The 17,610-nt window shown below is 46.1% G+C and overlaps 1 protein-coding gene across 10 annotated transcripts in view; it reads right to left on the bottom strand.

Annotated features, from left to right (window-relative positions):
• PRKCE (protein kinase C epsilon) overlaps window positions 1–17,610 on the bottom strand; it is a 493,249-nt gene that overhangs the window by 137,705 nt on the left and 337,934 nt on the right. For all 10 annotated transcript variants that reach the window (XM_039222525.1, XM_039222528.1, XM_039222530.1 and 7 more), the window contains 2 exons: window positions 15,443–15,642; window positions 11,522–11,695 (listed from right to left, as the gene is read on the bottom strand). In XM_039222525.1, the coding sequence (XP_039078456.1) occupies window positions 11,522–11,695; window positions 15,443–15,642 (374 nt within the window). The remainder of the gene's footprint in view (window positions 1–11,521; window positions 11,696–15,442; window positions 15,643–17,610) is intronic.

Raw genomic sequence — 17,610 nt, 5'->3', positions numbered from 1 at the left:
TGAAATGGAAGATGAAGACTAGCCCACCTAGATGACCCCTGCCCCCCTTTCTCAGACGCCAACAGCAGTCTGCAAAGACAAACCACCAGAAGGGTAGTTTTGTTGGAGACATTCTTTATTGAAACCAGAAATCTCCTCCTCCCATACTGGGGAGCTGGCTCCAATATGTGACCCCCTCCACTCATCATACCAGTGATAGGAAAGAGACAAAGGGTCTAGCAAGAATTTACTAGAATCTTGTGGATGAAACAAAGCATTTAGAGAGGATATGCAGAAGCCACTGTCATGGTGACATTGTGTTGGCTCTAGTTCAAGTTATGGGTTGGGCAGTCAGAACGATGAACTACCCAACTCCTAGGGACATACAATCAAAGATGTGTCCTCACACATTAACTAGTTACACTTCTAAGTATATTTGATTATTAAGAAAAGATTTTATAATTAAGAAAAAGGAGGTAACAAGGCATTCATCTTCTAGTTGAGTAGACACTTCTCCTAACAGGACAGACCCTCCTGATGGACTCACGAGAGGAACAGATGAATTCAGAGAATGGGCCACAGCTATAGTAAAGGATAATCTGGGCTCAGGTTAGGAGGCAGATAATATATAATTTCTCTTTGTATAGCTATTGTGCCCAGGGGTCAACCCTACCAACAATGGTGTCTTAACTCTGTTTCATGAACGATTTTCCCACTGGTCAGAAGAGGTGATCATTATAGGCAAACAAAGCACGATAAAGCTCTCCATCCAGTTTGAGGCCTGTCTTTGTAAAGGATATTGAAATCGTTAACAAGATAAGACAGAAGCTAACATTTACCGCGCCTTCTGTGTGCTAGAAACTGTGCTATGCTTTAACGAGACCACCATAATACCTCCGAGTAGCTCTTCCGATGTGGTACCATTAGTCATCAGAAGTATGTCTGAGTTTGGAACCCTGTTGAAGAAGGACAGCCCTGTGAACATAAAGGCTTTGATCAACGCAGAAGCTTTCACTGAACTGAGCACTGAAAAAGGAATACTAAAGAGAAGCACTGTTCATTGATTTTATCCTTGTTTTTTTCTGACTCACATTAGCAGCAAGCAAGTCCGGAAGGGTCCTGGGTATATGGTTCCCAGTGAGCTGCATTTTCAAAGAGCTTTTAAATCCTATAGATCATGTTTTCTGATTCCTTCTGTTCTTCTAATTACCCAGCTTCGACTATGAGTGAGGAAATCAGTGCCCAGAGAAACATCTCAAAAGAAGCATCAGTGGCAGAGCCAGAATTCCTGGACTCACGGTGCCTTCGTTCCTATATCCCATTTTCCCTACAAATCAATAGAGCACAGACAAACACAAGCAGCGGAATGGGATGTGCCCACCGCCTGGCAAGGTCTCAAAGTCAAAGCATTAAGGGCCAACAGGGCCATCTGAAGTATCTGAGGCCATCGGAACAAAAAGTTCAGATTGTGTGAGGAAAGCCTGTTGCATAAGTTGAGTAATCTCAATAGACTGGCATCTACAAAATGCCCCATGTGGAAAACAACATCAGTCTACTATCAAAATTCAACAGGAATCTAAAAATAGACACACACACACACACACACACACACACACACACACACACACACATACACACACACAGAGTAAATCCCGAAACCCAGCAGATGGTGTTGGGGGTAGGCAGGGGGTCTGACGTCAACCAATGAGGAAACTGGCTTTGTTTGGTGAATGGGTTCAATGACTTGACCCTCTAGTTTTAGATTTCAAGTTGAAGCTTTGTATTAAATCTGATCCTGTGTACCCATTGGACTGTGAGCAAAGGACACCTTAGAAGTGTGTAGGTCACTGAGCCTAACTGGTAGCCATCTAAATCCACATTTCTAATCGGGATTACACCACTGATATTTTCTTGACTATCCAAAGGAGCACTCTACTTTCTTCACCAGCAGGCTGGCCTTTCTAGATGCAGAGGGAAGGTCAAATGGCCCATGACAATTCTTCCTTCCGAAGCTCTCTCCTACTACCTCCGGACACACGTGGGTTACTGAAACAGCCTCTTTCCCATATCTCTGCTTTTCCTTTTTCCTTTTTGTTCATGCCACACAGAGGTACCACACCGTGCTTTCTAAGTCCTCACTTCCTCAAGGAACATTTTATCTCCAGAGTAGTTCCAAACTCCTTGCCTGGCGTTGTAAGAACTCCCCAGCTTGGCCAGAATCTCATGAAGGTGTCTTTCTCGCCCCCTCCCACTGTGGGCCTCCTGGTTCAGCACAGCCAGCGCTCTCCTTTCACTGGGGGGTCTGTTCCTGCAAACTCCTTTTCCTGCGGTTCCCCGTGCTCTGAGTCCCAGCTCTGGCACTGAGCTAGCTGTGTGAGCCTGGCCAAGCTGCTGAGCGCCCGAACCTCAGTTTCCTCATCTGCCCCAAGAGACGACAGAAGCACCACACCCCACGAAACTCTGTGTAACACTGCATTAGTTCTACGCGGGACTTGCTACATGCTAGGTGCTCATTAAGTAGAAGCCTCTCAGTGCCCCTCATCACATACTATCTTTATTCTCAGTTACTGACTGATGTATATTTTATCTTCTCTCCTTGAACAGAAGAGTTATAGTCCCTGCTGTCTGCCAATGGCGCCTGATACGGTGCTGGCACAGAGCAGATCTTCATGACCAACTTTCTTGTCATTGGAGTAGTGTCATATCCTAGCCACGTCAGTCTACTTCTCTCCCTCTCTCTCTCTCTCAATCTCTCTCTCTGGTGGAAAACCTTCCTCAGTGAGCCAAACTGGATTATACACATGCCTCTAGGTATCGTTTTCTGCAAATGCTTGTATTAATCATCCAACCGATTCAGGGATGGCACTCACAGAGAATGTGAGAAATGCATGTTTTAAATCTGCTTCCCCAAATGCCATCTCTACCTAAATCTCAGGAATGCACCCATTGTAATCATGGAAGGACCTTTGTAATGGCACCTTCAGGAATCACTGCTGCAGATAAACAACAGCTTACATTCGGGTAGGTAAGAATCATCAAGAGTTATTCCAGACCCTCAGAGGTTACAGTGGTTTTAAACTGTTGTTTTGTTTTGAAGTGAAATCCCCTCTTCAAATGATAGGTTGCTTGGAATCCTTCTGTGTGAAGCAGTTAGAAGTGCTCCTTTTGGAGAAGGGGGCGAGTGAGGGTCCTCTCGCCACAGCATACACAGGGTCTGTGTGTCCTCGTGTGTGGACACACACATGCACACACACACGGCATCTCCGCAAAAGCTCACACAAAAACTACAGCTTAGAATATGCAAATAGTTTAGGAGGATGCGTATGTATATTCCTTTGTGGTAGAAAGAGCATTTACTAGATAAGCATCTAGTAAAGGAGTTTAAATTCTGATCTGCCATATGTCACTGTCAAATAGATTATTTACAATCTGTACTCAAGTTTATGTAAGAGAGAGAGAGAGAGAGAGAGAGAGAGAGAGAGAGACATACAAATAGAAGGAGGCAGTTCTGCTGCAGGGAGGCAAAAGCCATTTCTGGGCAGTGCCTTCTGGGTCACTTCCTGCCAACGTGAGCGCCACAGGGCACCAAGCATGAACTGATGACCTTGCAGCCCCCAAATCCAGCATTTCTTTACAAGAGGCTCCCACGTATTGTAGAAACCTTAGAAATCATTTGATGGAAGAATAGTTAGTGACAACGGGAAAGGTTACACGGTATCACCTGGTGAAAGTTTCTCATATAGACTATGATACCAACTTTATAAATAAACAGATAGATACTTTTACACTGGAAATATATCAGAATGTTACAGATCGTAGGAACTGTTCTTATTTGCCTGGCCTTTACTGAACTTTCCAAATTTTCTACAATGAATAAAAATTCTCTGTGATAAAATTTAAATATTTTGTATGTATTTTATTTTTTAAAGTTTTCATGTATTTACTTTGAGAGAGTGAGTGTGAGTGAGTGGGGGAGGGGCAGAGAAGGAGAGAGAGAATCCCAAGCAGGCACCGCGCGCTGTCAGCACAGAGCCTGACATGGGGCTCTAACTCATTGAACATGAGATCATGACCTGAGCTGAAACCAAGAGCCAGACACTGAGCCACCCAGCGCTGCAAAATTAAATGTTATTTTTTAAAAACCAAGGACAACAGTTTCTGAAAGAAAACAAAGCGATGAGTTCTAGGCAGCAGGTGCATGCCAGCACGTTTCCCACTGCGGTACAACAAGCATGTTCCCGTAGGCTTCGAGTTCCAGGAGGCTGGGAAACATAACTATTGGGTTCACCACTAACCCCCTCGGCAGGCAGCACGGGCGCCATGACACCCATGGCGTGGTACATAGCGGTTGCTCAGTAAGTGATGGCTGAATGGTCAGGTGTGAGGACCTCATTCTACACCAGTTCATCTTGGATATTCAGACAGTCCCTGATTTCCTATGGCTCAATTTATGAGTTTTGTGATTTATGATGTTGTGAAAGCAATATGCATTCAGGGGAAACCATACTTGAGATGTTGACCTTTACCCAGGCTAGTGATCGCGGTATTCTTTTGAGGCTGGGCAGTGGCATGAGCCCCAGTTCCCAGTCAGCCACACGCTCACCGGGGTCAACAGCCCATGTGCCTACAGCCAATCTGTATCCATATAACCGTTCTGTTTTTCATTTCAGGACAGAATTCAATCAATCACATGAGATGTGCAACAGTTTGTTGTAAAATAGGCTTGGTGTTAGATGGTGCTGCCCACCCGTAGGCTAATGTAAGTATTCTGATCATGGCTAAGGAAGGCTGGGCTAAGCTATCATGCTTGGGAGGCTAGGGGGATTAAGTGCGTTTTTGATTCAGGGTATTTTCAACTTATGATGGGTGTGTGAGGACGTTACTCGGTTAAGCAGAGAAAGAGCTCTGATTCCTGTGTCCATGTCCCCTCTCTCTTCCCTTCTCTTATACTCTCTGAAAACAGGCACAGCCTGACAGATCCTGCTACACCCACCAGCGTTTTTTAAAATTTCAATCTGAGTCCACGTGAGATAGAGCTATCATCCTTAGACCCTTTCTCCCGTGTGTGACAGCAAATGGAGACAGGGGAAAGGAGTTTGGAGGTGAGGTCATCTCAAGCAGAGAATTTGAACAGGAGAAAGGAGCTCAACAGAATAATGCGTGAACAAGGACTATCGGCAAATCTCCGTTCCGATCAGGATTCTATTATAGACAAGTTGTAAGGTTTGCTGGGCCTCAGTTTCCCATCTGAAAAAGAGAGTAACCACACTTGCTTCCCAGAGACACATTTAGGAGGATGCTCAATGGCTGATATAAGCGAAGGCATTTTTAAAAGCAACTGTCCTACCAAAGGCAAGGTTTCCTTAGAGGCAAAGGGGCAGGAGCATCGTAGATGAAGAGCCAACATGCACACCTCTCTGTCCCCGGGGCACATCAACACGAATTAACTCTAAAACCTTTGTTTCATCAGGCAGAGTGCATCCTGGTATGTTTCAAGACCTGAGTCAGATCCTTCTTCTCCGGGAAGCCTTGCTTGATTATGAAAACCCTTATCTCCTCTGACTGGCTTGGGCATGCCTGGCCTGTCCGCACATAGACACATCCTAACACACACACACACACACACATTCTCACTTGCTCTCTCCCTCTTGCTCTCTCTCCATCCCCACCTTCCTCTCTCGCTCTCTCTCCTTCTCTCCCCCCTCTCAATCCCCACCAGCCCCCCAAGGCCTCAGATCACCCCTCCTCAACAGAATAGAGTTTATCCGCCGCACTAGTTTGATTTGAGAGCATCTTGATTTCCAGGTGACTGCCTGACCCACACGCCAACTCATGGTGTTGAACCTGTCAGCTGACTCCTGTGAGGCACCAGATCCAGTCAAAACCCCGCAGCCCCTCCACGTCTGGCTGCTTCACACGGATGCTCTAGCAGGAGGCACACTTCATTCAAGTGTTTCTTGGCTCTTAGAGACTTAATCTGACACAGTCCCCTCTTTTTAAAAAAATCTCCCAATGGCCTAATTTTTTACTTTGCTTTTTGCTTTTGTCTTTGCCGTCCCACAGAAGCAATGATCGAAATAAACATCAGGGCTCCTTGCAACTGTCATTTTTCCCTCTCCACTGGTGTCAACACCCTGCTCTGTAGTTCTCACCCCCCACTTACACAGATGATTAAAACTCATTTGAAAAACGTCTCCAGTTGCTTTTTAAGGTTTTTTCCATTCTGCATTTCCCCCAGGGCAGCCAGGGAGGCTGGCCAAGGGGGATGCTCTAGGAGTTCACCCTCTGTTTCCTTCACAGCAGCTGAGGGAGGCACAGCCCTCCAGGAGCCAGCTTCCCAGGCCCGGCGGGAAATGCCAAAGGAAGGGGGTTGGGGGTGGTGAGGTAGAGATTAATATTTTTAAAGAGGAAAAATCATGGATGAAATTACTCAAGACAAGTTTTATGGGATCCAGTCGGAAGCGGTGATTTCACAACGGGGATCATACATAGGATCTAAAAATGCCTGAGAATTTTACTTCCTGTAGCTACACAAACAAAAACAAAAGCAGAAACAAACCCATCGCTCAGTGGCTCTCTCATCCCTAGCTTCCTGTGGGTGAGTGAGAGGCCTGAAGAGGCGGCTCCTGAAGTCACTCCTCTCCCTAAGCCCCGACCTTGACCAAACCTGTAACTTGAGGAGCCGCGCTGGGTGCCTCACCCAGTGAGGTTGGCTCACAGGACAGCAGGCCCGGAACACGGCAGGCGGGGTGCCCAGCCCCTGCACATAACTTCTGACTCCCCCCAAACTTTCCCAGTAGTCTACTGTGAAGAGAAGCCGTGCTGAGAACACAGTCAATGAGCACATATTCTGTACGCTATATGTATTCTTACAATAAAGTAAGCTAGAGAAAAGAAAACATTATTAAGAAAACCTTGAGGAAGAGAAGATAACATTTGTAGTCCCGCACTGCCTTGAAAACAACCCGCACATAAGTGGACCAGATCGAGATCATGTTGTCCAAAGGCCAACTGTACTTCCGTCCCCTCTCTACCAATCATCTGATCTCACAGGTGCAGGAATTTTCTAAACACCCTCCACTCTCCCTCTCCTTCCCTGTTGCTGTTCTGCCATCGTCATTTGCATAGAAGTAGGGCACAGAAAGAGGTGAGAGTTCCAGGGTTGGGAAACAGTCGCGGGAAGGAGATTTATTGATAAGTTTTAGGTTTCCTCAGCCAGCTCTCTGCCCTTATCCTCTTTCAAATGCCACCCATGCTTTAAGGTCCTGGTTTTGTGCCACCTCCTCGAGGAAGCCTTTCCAAGTGCCCTTTGAAGAGCCTCCAATGTCTTACCTCCATGGTCCCAGTAGAGGAGCTCTCCATCACTCCGCACATCTGTCTCTCCAGTAGACAGTCATCTCTGTGAGTTCGGAGTTGGTATGTTTGGGGCTTTGTAACCCTAGAATCTAGCAGTGTTGAACATATAATAGAGGCTCAAAAAAATACCTATATATTCATCGAAATCATTACACACCCTACTTTTTGAACCAAGAAAGAGTTATTGTGTGTGTGCGTGAGAATAGTAAACACTGTTGTAATTTAACATCATCCATTTAAAAGCCATCTGGCACTTTTAAAGATGGAAATTTTAGTTTCTCATCCAAATCAATAGATGATATGCTTTCTGTAATTCTGGATGGCTATGTCAATCCTGAGCAGAACGCTTTTATGAAATAAGAATTACATTGAGGGTTCTTTAGTGGTGAGAGAGAGGATCCGATAGAAAGGAGTTGGAAGTCCCTTATCCATCTTTCACACTACATGTTTGATAGTTAATGAAATATAGTTTTGCAGCTTTCCTTAGTTCAGGCTACTTCACCAGCCGCCCCAAGAGCACACAGCGTAGCAGGAGCTGAAGTCAAACATACTAGTTTGAATTTGACTGAAATTGAAGTTACTGGCTTAATTCACTGGTCTGTCTGCCTTTTCTTACTAGCACTGGAACATCGGAGCAGTTCCATTTGCTTTTCTGCCTTCCAGATCCCCAGAAGAAGGATCTGAGTACATGGACCAACGGCAGGCAGGCATGGCGCAGAAAAGGCCAACTTGCCCTTGACGTGTACCTTCGGTGGGCTGTGGGGACCAGATCTAACTCATGGCTTGACATCATGACTAGTGCCAGTGGGTGTATACGGTTATCGCCATTGGTCACCACACCAGACATGGCACCCACACCTCACACACATCTAAGTCCTGTCGGACAACCTGTGTAGCGTGTGGCCCGAAGCTATGCACAAACTATCAGGAAGTTCTAAAGTGTGTTTCCATGGGGGCCCTTTTTTCCTACACAGTGAAAAACAAAGGCTCACCTAAAAGTAATTAAACCTGACTTAACATTATTGCTGCTTTGTGTGTCATAATTAAACAAGAATGAAAGAAATCTTAATAGGATTGCAATCAGATCTCACATTCCTTTATCACGTATTAGAGACTTAGTTGAAACCAGGTTCAGGGTAACTCAGAGGAATGGTCCTTTCTTTTGAGGAAAAGTGAAACAAAAGCAGGACTGAGCTACAGCTACTGAGCCTGGCTCCTGTTCCCACCCAGACCCTGGCCCAACCCTCCCCTCCTCAAAGCCTGGCTTGAGCTCCCCCTCCCCACTCCAAAGTCCAAGAGCACCTCTCCTCTGAGTCCTCCTGGTTTGAACACCCCATCCAATGCTGTTTGCGGCCATTTGTTTACAGAAGGAGTATAAACTCCCCATGGCTTCTGGAGTAAACCCTTCCACTTTTTGCTGATAAGCCCAGAGCCAGCACCTACCTCATAGTCAGGTGAGTGAATAATAGCTACTCTTTAAAACCATGACTACTTGGGGTGCCTGGGTGGCTCAGTCGGTTAAGCGTCTGACTTCAGATCAGGTCATGATCTCATGGTTCATGAGTCCAAGCCCTGCATTGGGCTCCGTGCTGACAGGACTGGAGCCTGCTTCATATTCTGTGTCGCCTTCTCTCTCTGTCCCTCCCCCACTCATGGTCTGCTGTCTCTCAAAAATAAATGTTAAAAAAAACAAAACGAAACATGACTACTGGTTGTCATAGGAAAAGTCACCTTTTCTAGAAGTTGGGAGTTCACAAAATGATTCTTCTTAAGATTGCTTTCATTAATAAGCGAAGGTCCTTCAGTGAGGTTAAAATGTGATTCACTGTCAAAGAATGAGATGAACACATGTCTGCTGTGTAATGTGGGATGTGCTACTGCCCTATGGAATAATGGTGGCAGGGCGGAGGTGGGGCAAAGTTGCTCCTGTAACTGTGGCTACCTGACATCAGCCTGAGAAAAAGAGTTAGTAAATATCTCAACTACTAAAGTCTCTTCTCTCCCCAACCCCATGCTCCAGCCACCCAGACCCCAATCTCCACGTCAGTTTGGTTATTATTCTACTATAAAGGAAATCCATGGTGTTTGTTAAATACTGTTTTGTGTTCCAAAAGCTGCCATATAATGAGGCACCTTAGCCTTAATATTCTACAATGCACAGAGGAGAACAATGCTGACATGGAAGACCTCCATTCCCGTATCTCACTTATTCACCAAGAGGTGTAGGAAAGCTGACCCTCCACTGAGGCTTCCCCAGGATGTTGAACCTCTTTGCAATATACCTAAAGAAAAAAACACCAGTGTGGCTCTCTACCCAGGAAACCTCCTCAGATAGTGAAAGATATGGCTACCTGTTAGGCGTAGCAGAAGAAGGGGAAAGCTCCTCCCACAGAGGGGGACATGGTGCTGGGTCAGATAAGAAAGAATATTGGTGTGACATCAGAGCAAGGTCTCATTGGACTGAGAGTCCCAAAGACCAGATGCTAAGTCTGCCTTGGCCAAAACAGAGTGTCTATGGGCATCTTTGATATCTGATGTTCTCACTGGTGCAAAAGTAGAGTAGAAGAGATAATTTTTATAAAATCTTCCAACCTTCCAATTCTGACAGTGAACACCTACCCAATGTGAGGCCCTGTGACAGGTGACATAGAAGATAAAGACTTAAAAGGCACATTTTTCATTAATGTTGAATTACACTCCAGTGGAGAAAAGAAAAAGTTAACCATACGATTGATCCTCTTTTATCAAGTTGGGCTCCACACAGGTACACATACATGCTTAGACCCATAAATATTAGGCATCACATAACACATTTCAAAAACAAGGATAGCTAATGACTCTGGCACTTGTTCAGAAAAGGGATTTCCAGATTTTCAGAAGGTGTTTCTTATTCTCCTGAGAAATCAGAGGGATAAGAAAAATTCCACTAGATCACTGCTTCTCAGTGTGGACTAGGTGGTGGTATGAGTGAAGCTTGAGATCAAATGACTGGGAAACAGTAGACTAAACAAAGGCAATCTTTTTTTTTCGCCCATTGCATTTCTCCTCAGGGACTTAAATAAGCAAGTACATGTTGAAACAGTCTCGGAGAAGTCAAGGCTTCAATTTCCCAAACTATGGGTCACAGGATTATTCTTAGAGTTTCTCAAGTGATGAGGGTTCAGAGAAATACCCTGTGAAAACCAGTGTACCAAACAGACTGTAAACTCCCCTGAGGTCAGAGGTGGGAGAGGCCACTGTATCTCAGTACCTGGCACATGGGAAGAATTCAATCAAATATCATAAAATAAAAATTTGCCACATGACCAAATGAGTAATAGTTGAATTCAAAGTGGAAGAACATCATGGCAGTGACATAGAGGGGAGAGTGTGCCAAGGGGCAAGGGATCGTCTCTCCGTGATGGTGCCCTGCCCTGTCTGGGCTCCAGATGGGCACAGGGAGGAGTTTCAGGTGAGGCTGCCTTTGCCTTCTCAAGAAGCTAAGGACTACAAAGACCTTCACTCTCCCCAACAAAAGGGATAATAAAATAGGTGCTTCATGAAGAATGTTGGCGTTTCTATTATTTACTAAAAATAAGTTAAAAAACTCAGTTACAATAGTCATAGGTCAGACTCCATACTGCAGTTACAGATTATTTCCATTTCTTCACTGCCACCTTCTGGTTCACAGGCTCCTACATGGTCAACTGAAAATGAGCATTGTAAGCACTTGTCCACATTGTCTGCCTCATATGACATTATGCAAGTCAGAAGTGGTTAGGGTGGCCTTTATTCCTTTTCATTTGATCTTAAGGCAAGAGAGAATTTAATGATAGAAAGTTAGGATTTGCCTAATGATAGAAAGTTAGGAGCGGAGCAAGGACTAACCACGCCTGTTATTTTGTCCAAGGAGCAAACACTGGGTTTAGCCATTTGGCTTCGTCTAGCTGCATTTGCAAAGAGTTCTATTGCCTTCTCATCCCTCCACAAGCACAACCCTGAATGGAAAATCCCATCCCCTTAAAAAGAAGATGCTGTTCAAATATACCCTGATCTTTTCAAGGGTAAAATCCATTGCACTTTGCAAGGCCTGTTAGAAAAGAATGGGAGGGTCTATAATTGATTTTTTTGGTTGAACATCAAGATACCATCACATCATACAGCGTTACCCCAAGATGGCGGCACACCAGCTGCTTCCTAGACATACCTTGGTCTGAAAGCAGCAATAGAGTTGGGTTAGGTACGGGTGTTTCCGTGCCAGAGCCAAAATCCTCTTCTCTGTCATTGTGCAGTCCACATCATCATCCTGGAGGATGACATCCTTCTTTAAGACTTTCACAGCATATACTTCATCTTTGCCTTTCAGCTCGGCCAACATGACCTGCAATGAGCCAAAGCCACTCATATCAATCTATACATGCATGGAATCCAAAGAAGAGACACAAGTCAATGCCAAATGCTTTAAAAACTTCTTTTTTCCTTTAATTTTAAATAACAACATTGAAAAATGTTTAGAAAAGCCACCCACCTTAATGGAGGTACTATGATTCATGTATTTATTTTTAATCTCCAGCATAGGGGCCAGGCAAAGAAAAAAAAGGTCAATACACATCTGTTAAGTAATTATTCATACGTTCATATAGATTTGTCCTGCTTACAACTGTAGTATCACACATATAATTTTTCTTAACCGAATGTGATTTCATAAGGATTCCTCCTCTACATCGTCACCATCATTATCAGGGATGCTTATACTCAACTCAAGTAAACATATTACTGGGGCGCCCGGGTGGCTCAGTCAGTTAAACATCTGATTCTTGTTTTCAGCTCAGCTCATGATGTCACGGTTGGTGGGCTCATGCCCCACATCAGGCTCTGAGCTCAGAGCACAGAGCCTACTTGCGATTCTCTTTCTCCGTCTCTCTCTGCCCCTCCCCCGCACATGCTCTCTTTCTCAAAATAAACTTAAAAAATTAAAAAAATAAACAATATTACAATTCACTTAACTGCTTACCTCATATTAGACACTTAAGTGGAATTTAATTGTTAAATACTACATAAATAAATTGGATTAGGTGTTTTTGTACATGTACTTGTTTTTTTCTTTTTTTGGCCACATCCTTAAGCTAGAAAGTCTTAGAAGTTGATTACAGGGTTAACCATTTTGCACATTCCTTGAGTTTCAAAAAGGATGTACAATAGAATTTGCCACAAGGAACATGGAGGTGCTTTAGTTTTATGGCAACTTTGGGTGTTTTCCCTTAAAAAGTCTTTTTGCTCTGGGGCACCTGGGTGGCTTACTCAGTTAAGCGTCTGACTTTGTCTTGGGTCATGATCTCACAGGATGTGGGTTCGAGCCCCACATCAGGCTCTGTGCTGCCAGCTCAGAGCCTGGAGCCTCCTTCAGATTCTGTGTCTCCCCTTCTCTCTGCCCCTCCCCTGCTCATGCTCTGTCTCTGTTTCTCAATAATAGATAAATGTTAAAAGAAAAATAAAGTGTTTTTGCTCACAAAACAGGTGTGATATATAACCTCCAGGCTGTTTTAATTTGCAAGGAAGCTTTTTTTTTAATTTTTAAATTTTATTTGAATCCACTTTAGTTAACATATAGTGTGATAATGGTTTCAGGAGTAGAATTTTGTGATTTATCACTTACATACAACACCCAGTGCTCATCCCAATGAGTGCCCTTTTTTTTTTTTTAAATGTTTTATTTATTTCTAGGAGAGAGAGAGAGAGAGAGACAGCGCGCGCAGGGGAGGGCCAGAGAGAGGGAGTCACAGACTGAAACAGGCTCCAGGCTCTGAGCTGGCAGTCAGCACAGAGCCCAAAGCGGGGCTCGGACCCACGAACCGCGAGATCATGACCTAAGTGAAAGTCAGATGCTTAACTGGCTAAGCCACCCAGGCGCCCCCCAGTGAGTGCCCTCCTTAACGCCCATCATCCATTTAGTACATATTCCCCCTCCCCTCCAGCAACCCTCAGTTTGTTCTCTGTATTTAGAGAAACTTTAAATTTTTTTCCCTCTAATTGTATTTGTGTGAACTGTCAGTTTTATATTTGTCGAGGTCACTTTGTTAGTTATCTACTACTTTATATTGTCTTCTTAGGAGCCTGTAGGAGTTTGGTATGTAAAGATGCTAACACTTTGCTTTCTGTCAAGGTTTGTCTAAGCCTGTGTTAGGATTTCCCGTTCGATCTTCTCTCAGACAGGGTCACTTGTCCTTCTGTAACTACATCAGTCATGTTCGCCTTTGTGTTTCTTCTGACACTGGGAATGGGATTCCGTTTCCAGAGGGCGAATGAACAGTTTTATTGAAGGTTTCCTGTCGTTTGATATTTTTGCATTCATTTCTGCACAACGTGACAAGTCTTCCTCCTTTTGAACAATCAGCTCCTAAGCACAGCCCTCCGAAGTGTGCTTCCAGAGCTCAAGAATGGGGAACTCAGAAGCCTCGAGAGGGAATTCAGGGGGCTACCTAAGGACCTTTCATCGCCCACACGCAACACGCTCTTTCAAACTGGCTCCAACGTTGGCTGTGATATTTCCTAAGAAACAACCTAAATGCTCCGGAGTCTTCCAAGCTCCCGTCCTGCCAACACAGTCTGGAGACCTAGAAACTCTGAGCCTGCTTGTTTACCTTGACTCTCACTCAAAAGTGAAGCTACTCACATCCCAGAATCAGGCCTGGACCCTGGGACTGGGGCTCGCTTCTTTCTTACGCAGTCTTTGAAGAATGTGACGGATTGCTTCAGCAGTTGTTATTTCCACCCACTTCGGTTACCTTCTCACTACAGTGATCTCAGGAGGAGATGGGGCAGGTGAGGGGCCGGGGGCAGGCCCCCAGCCTGAAGGCTTCCTGGGCTGTTCCCTGCAGAGAGTGGCAGAGCGGGCCTGCAGCTCGGCAAGATGGCTGACCCACTGGCTGGTGCTCTGAAGAGTTTGGACATGGGAGGGCACGTGACCCTGGGGAGCTGAGGGGGAGGGGAGGGCTGGGGCCTGCAGCCCAGAGCAGGGCCTGGGGAGATACCTCCCGTGAACTCCTGCCTTTAAGAAGGGCAAGGGAGTAATCGGGGGTCTCGGCTGAAAGATTAGCCAGCATCCCAGGCTCTCTGCCCTTTCCACCTGCTTTCTAAAATGAACAGAGAGGATTTACCCACCTCGCTCTGCCATCGGAATGGTGCCTGATCACCACGAAAGCTTCATGGGACACACTCGGCACCATACCCTACACGTTCTGCTCATCCCAGTGTGAAGAGGGACAGGGAGACTGGCCTCGAGGACAAAGCAAAACCCAAGGCATGAGATGGCCTCATTCCTTTGCCAATGTGGAGAATTTACACAATGTGTGAATTTACTACAACATGTAGTAAATGCCAGAAAAGTCAGTTCAATAGCATTTACCTTTTAAAATAACCCACAGATTTGCTTTGAGCTCTAGCCTCACTGAAGGCCAAGATTCTGGAGTTCATTTCTTAAAGTCTTGGTTACCAGTGAAAGCCAGAAGTTCGCATGAAGCTCTGAGGAAGGGAAGAAATGTATCGCTACTGGTATTGCTCACAGGAAGCCAAGCTCATGTAAAGCAATTTAAGCTTTTCAAAGTGTTCCCTTACCCATGATCTCCCTGGATGCCTGTGTCACAGGTTGACAAGTGAGAAAGCCTGAGTCCCAAAGACGTTCAGTGACTACACTGAAGTCTCACAGCTACTTAGCAGCAGAACCCGGGCTCCCACCTGCTCGGCCGCAGGCCGTTTCCACAGAGCAAGGCAGGAAGACGCAGTAAGACTGGGCTGAAATGTTCTAGCTGAATCTGATTTATTTATTTTTTTATTTTTTTAATGTTTTACTTATTTCTAGGAGAGAGAGAGACAGCGTGAGCAGGGGAGGGTCAGAGAGAGAGGGAGTCACAGACTGAAACAGGCTCCAGGCTCTGAGCTGGCAGTCAGCACAGAGCCCGACGCGGGGCTCGAACCCACGAACCGCGAGATCATGACCTAAGCGAAAGTCGGACGCTTAACCGACTAAGCCACCCAGGCGCCCCATAGCTGAATCTGATTTAGATCAGACAGATGAGGCAATGCCACGGAGCAGAGAAAGTCAGATGTTGTACCCACGCATCCCACACACCTTGCCAAAGCTGCCTTTGCCCAGCACCTTGATGAAGGTGAACTCATCCAGACCCAAGCGCCTGGCCTGGCTCAGCTGCACTTCGCCGTTCTCGCCGGGGCTCGCCAGGTGGCCATCGCTGCAGGCCGCGGCTCTGTGCTCCTCCCCTCGGTTGTCAAACGACAAGGCCTTCCGAATGTTGTTTTCAAGTTCTTTTATTTCTAGAGCCAAGGGTGACAAGAGATCACCGTTAGTGCCTGCCTCAAGGTCCTTTCCCATCAGGACCCGGCACTCGGAACGTCCCCTTGACCCCAAGTCTGAGGCCTCCACCCTCCTTCTGGTTCTTCACAGCAGCCGATCCAGCGCAACATCTCTTCACACGCTCATTTGATCTACACGCTTTCACTGTGCACCTAATGTACATGTAACGTCCACGCTCACTGGCACCTAACGTACATGTAATGTACGCGCTTTCATCGGCCCCCAGTGTACGCGTCGGGTACACGCTTTCATCGGCATCTCGGTCTGCAAAGAGGAGGAGGACACAGTCCCCACCAGCCGATGCCTTCAGATTACACAAAAACTCGGCCCTCTCTCTGAAATCCCCCTTGGCCGGTTATTTTAGGCATGGTGTAGGAATCCTGGCCTTGTCTGGGACGCCGCAGAGCCTCAAAGGCAACAGGTACCTGTCAAGTTCCCTTTGAAACTTAGAACAATGGCTGACAACAGTCATCGCAGTCATCACTGGTGATAAGACTGTATCAAAAGCTAGGACGAGGAAGCCTTTAATTTGCAAAGCACTTTACTTGGTCCTGTTGTTGCATTTATTCTAACACCCACCTCCTACAAGGATATGAAACCAAATGAGCAGTGGGCTTATCATTAACGGAAGAATTGTTTCCCGAGGCTGACATGCTGTAAAATGATCTGAGCCGGGGCAGGGATTCCTCGGTTCCATTTCACAACCGTGGGACGGTCCTGTGCCTGCAGAGCACATGACCCAAACTACCTGGCGGTGATAACACTGGATGACCCTCTGACCTTTTCTGTTTGGGGAAGCTTTATTATTGGCTATTCATTCACCAAGGCACACACACACTCCTCATCGTAGAAGTGGGCACCAAAAGCACACTCCGGTTTTAAGAGAGGCCCATGAATAGCTGGGATGGTCGAAGGGGAACACAGACCATTAACCCTTAGGAATCAGGGGTAGGCATGATAAGCACGTGCTGCTCGACATAACGAGATCTGTAGCTTCTTTGCAAGGACTGAGGCCGATGAGAGCTCGCTCAAGGAGTCTGCATGTTTCTCAGACCTGGAGTCCGGCTCCTCTGAGACGTGCTGTGGGGAGGGGGGGAGGGGAGGGCAGGGCGAGGGTGGTCCCCGAGTCTAAAGCTCTCCCCTTTGCCAATTCGGCTGTTTCCTCTCACTTATGCCTCTACTATGTATAAAATCTAGTCTCAGCGAACGGCTCAAAGTCTCAGTTTTCAAGGCGAACTCTTAAATGGATTTTAGAAAACAGAACTTGGTGGTTAGGGGTTCTAGGGCTTGAAGAAAATGTCATTCTGGGCGTTCTTGCCCTGGAAGGAAGAGAAACTATGTGATATCCCCTGTTTTTTTTGTTTTGTTTTGTTTTGTTTTTAATTTTTTTCTTTCTTTCTTTTTTTAAAATAGTTTATTGTCAAGTTGGTTTCCATATTACACCCAGTGATATCCCCTGTTATCCTCAGCAATGCTGTGTCTGGCTAAGAGGGTCTTTGCATCGATTTGTGGCCCCACCACTGCTGGCGAATCCGGTGCCTGCACTGACCGGAGACGAAGACAGGCACAGTGTCCTGCCGCGTCTGGGCAGCAGGGGGACAGGAGCTGGGCCTAGAAACTCCAGCCAGCTCCCTTTCACTGGGGCATCTCTACCATATAGCCCGTCTCCTTGAAGCTCCCAAAGGAGGCCTCAGCACTAACACGGGGCGCATGCAAACACCCGCACCGGTTCTAGGATAATACCCACTAGTCTGGAGGCCCCCCGAGTGCCACTGGATTACACATGAATGGACCAAATCTTTTTCGGAATTGAGCAGAGTATAAAGACACAGGAAGCTAATGAGAGCAGCGAGAGGAAGGACACAGGCCGACTACTTCGGGACCTCGGGATGGCCACAGTGTTCCGTAGCTGTCTTGTCCACTCCTGG

The sequence above is a fragment of the Hyaena hyaena genome, unplaced genomic scaffold, assembly GCF_003009895.1.
Source record: "Hyaena hyaena isolate Hyena2069 unplaced genomic scaffold, ASM300989v1 scaffold_1147, whole genome shotgun sequence".
NCBI lineage: Eukaryota > Metazoa > Chordata > Mammalia > Carnivora > Hyaenidae > Hyaena > Hyaena hyaena.
The sequence above is the reverse complement of the archived record's forward strand: the minus strand, read 5'-3'. Positions and strand labels throughout refer to the sequence as shown.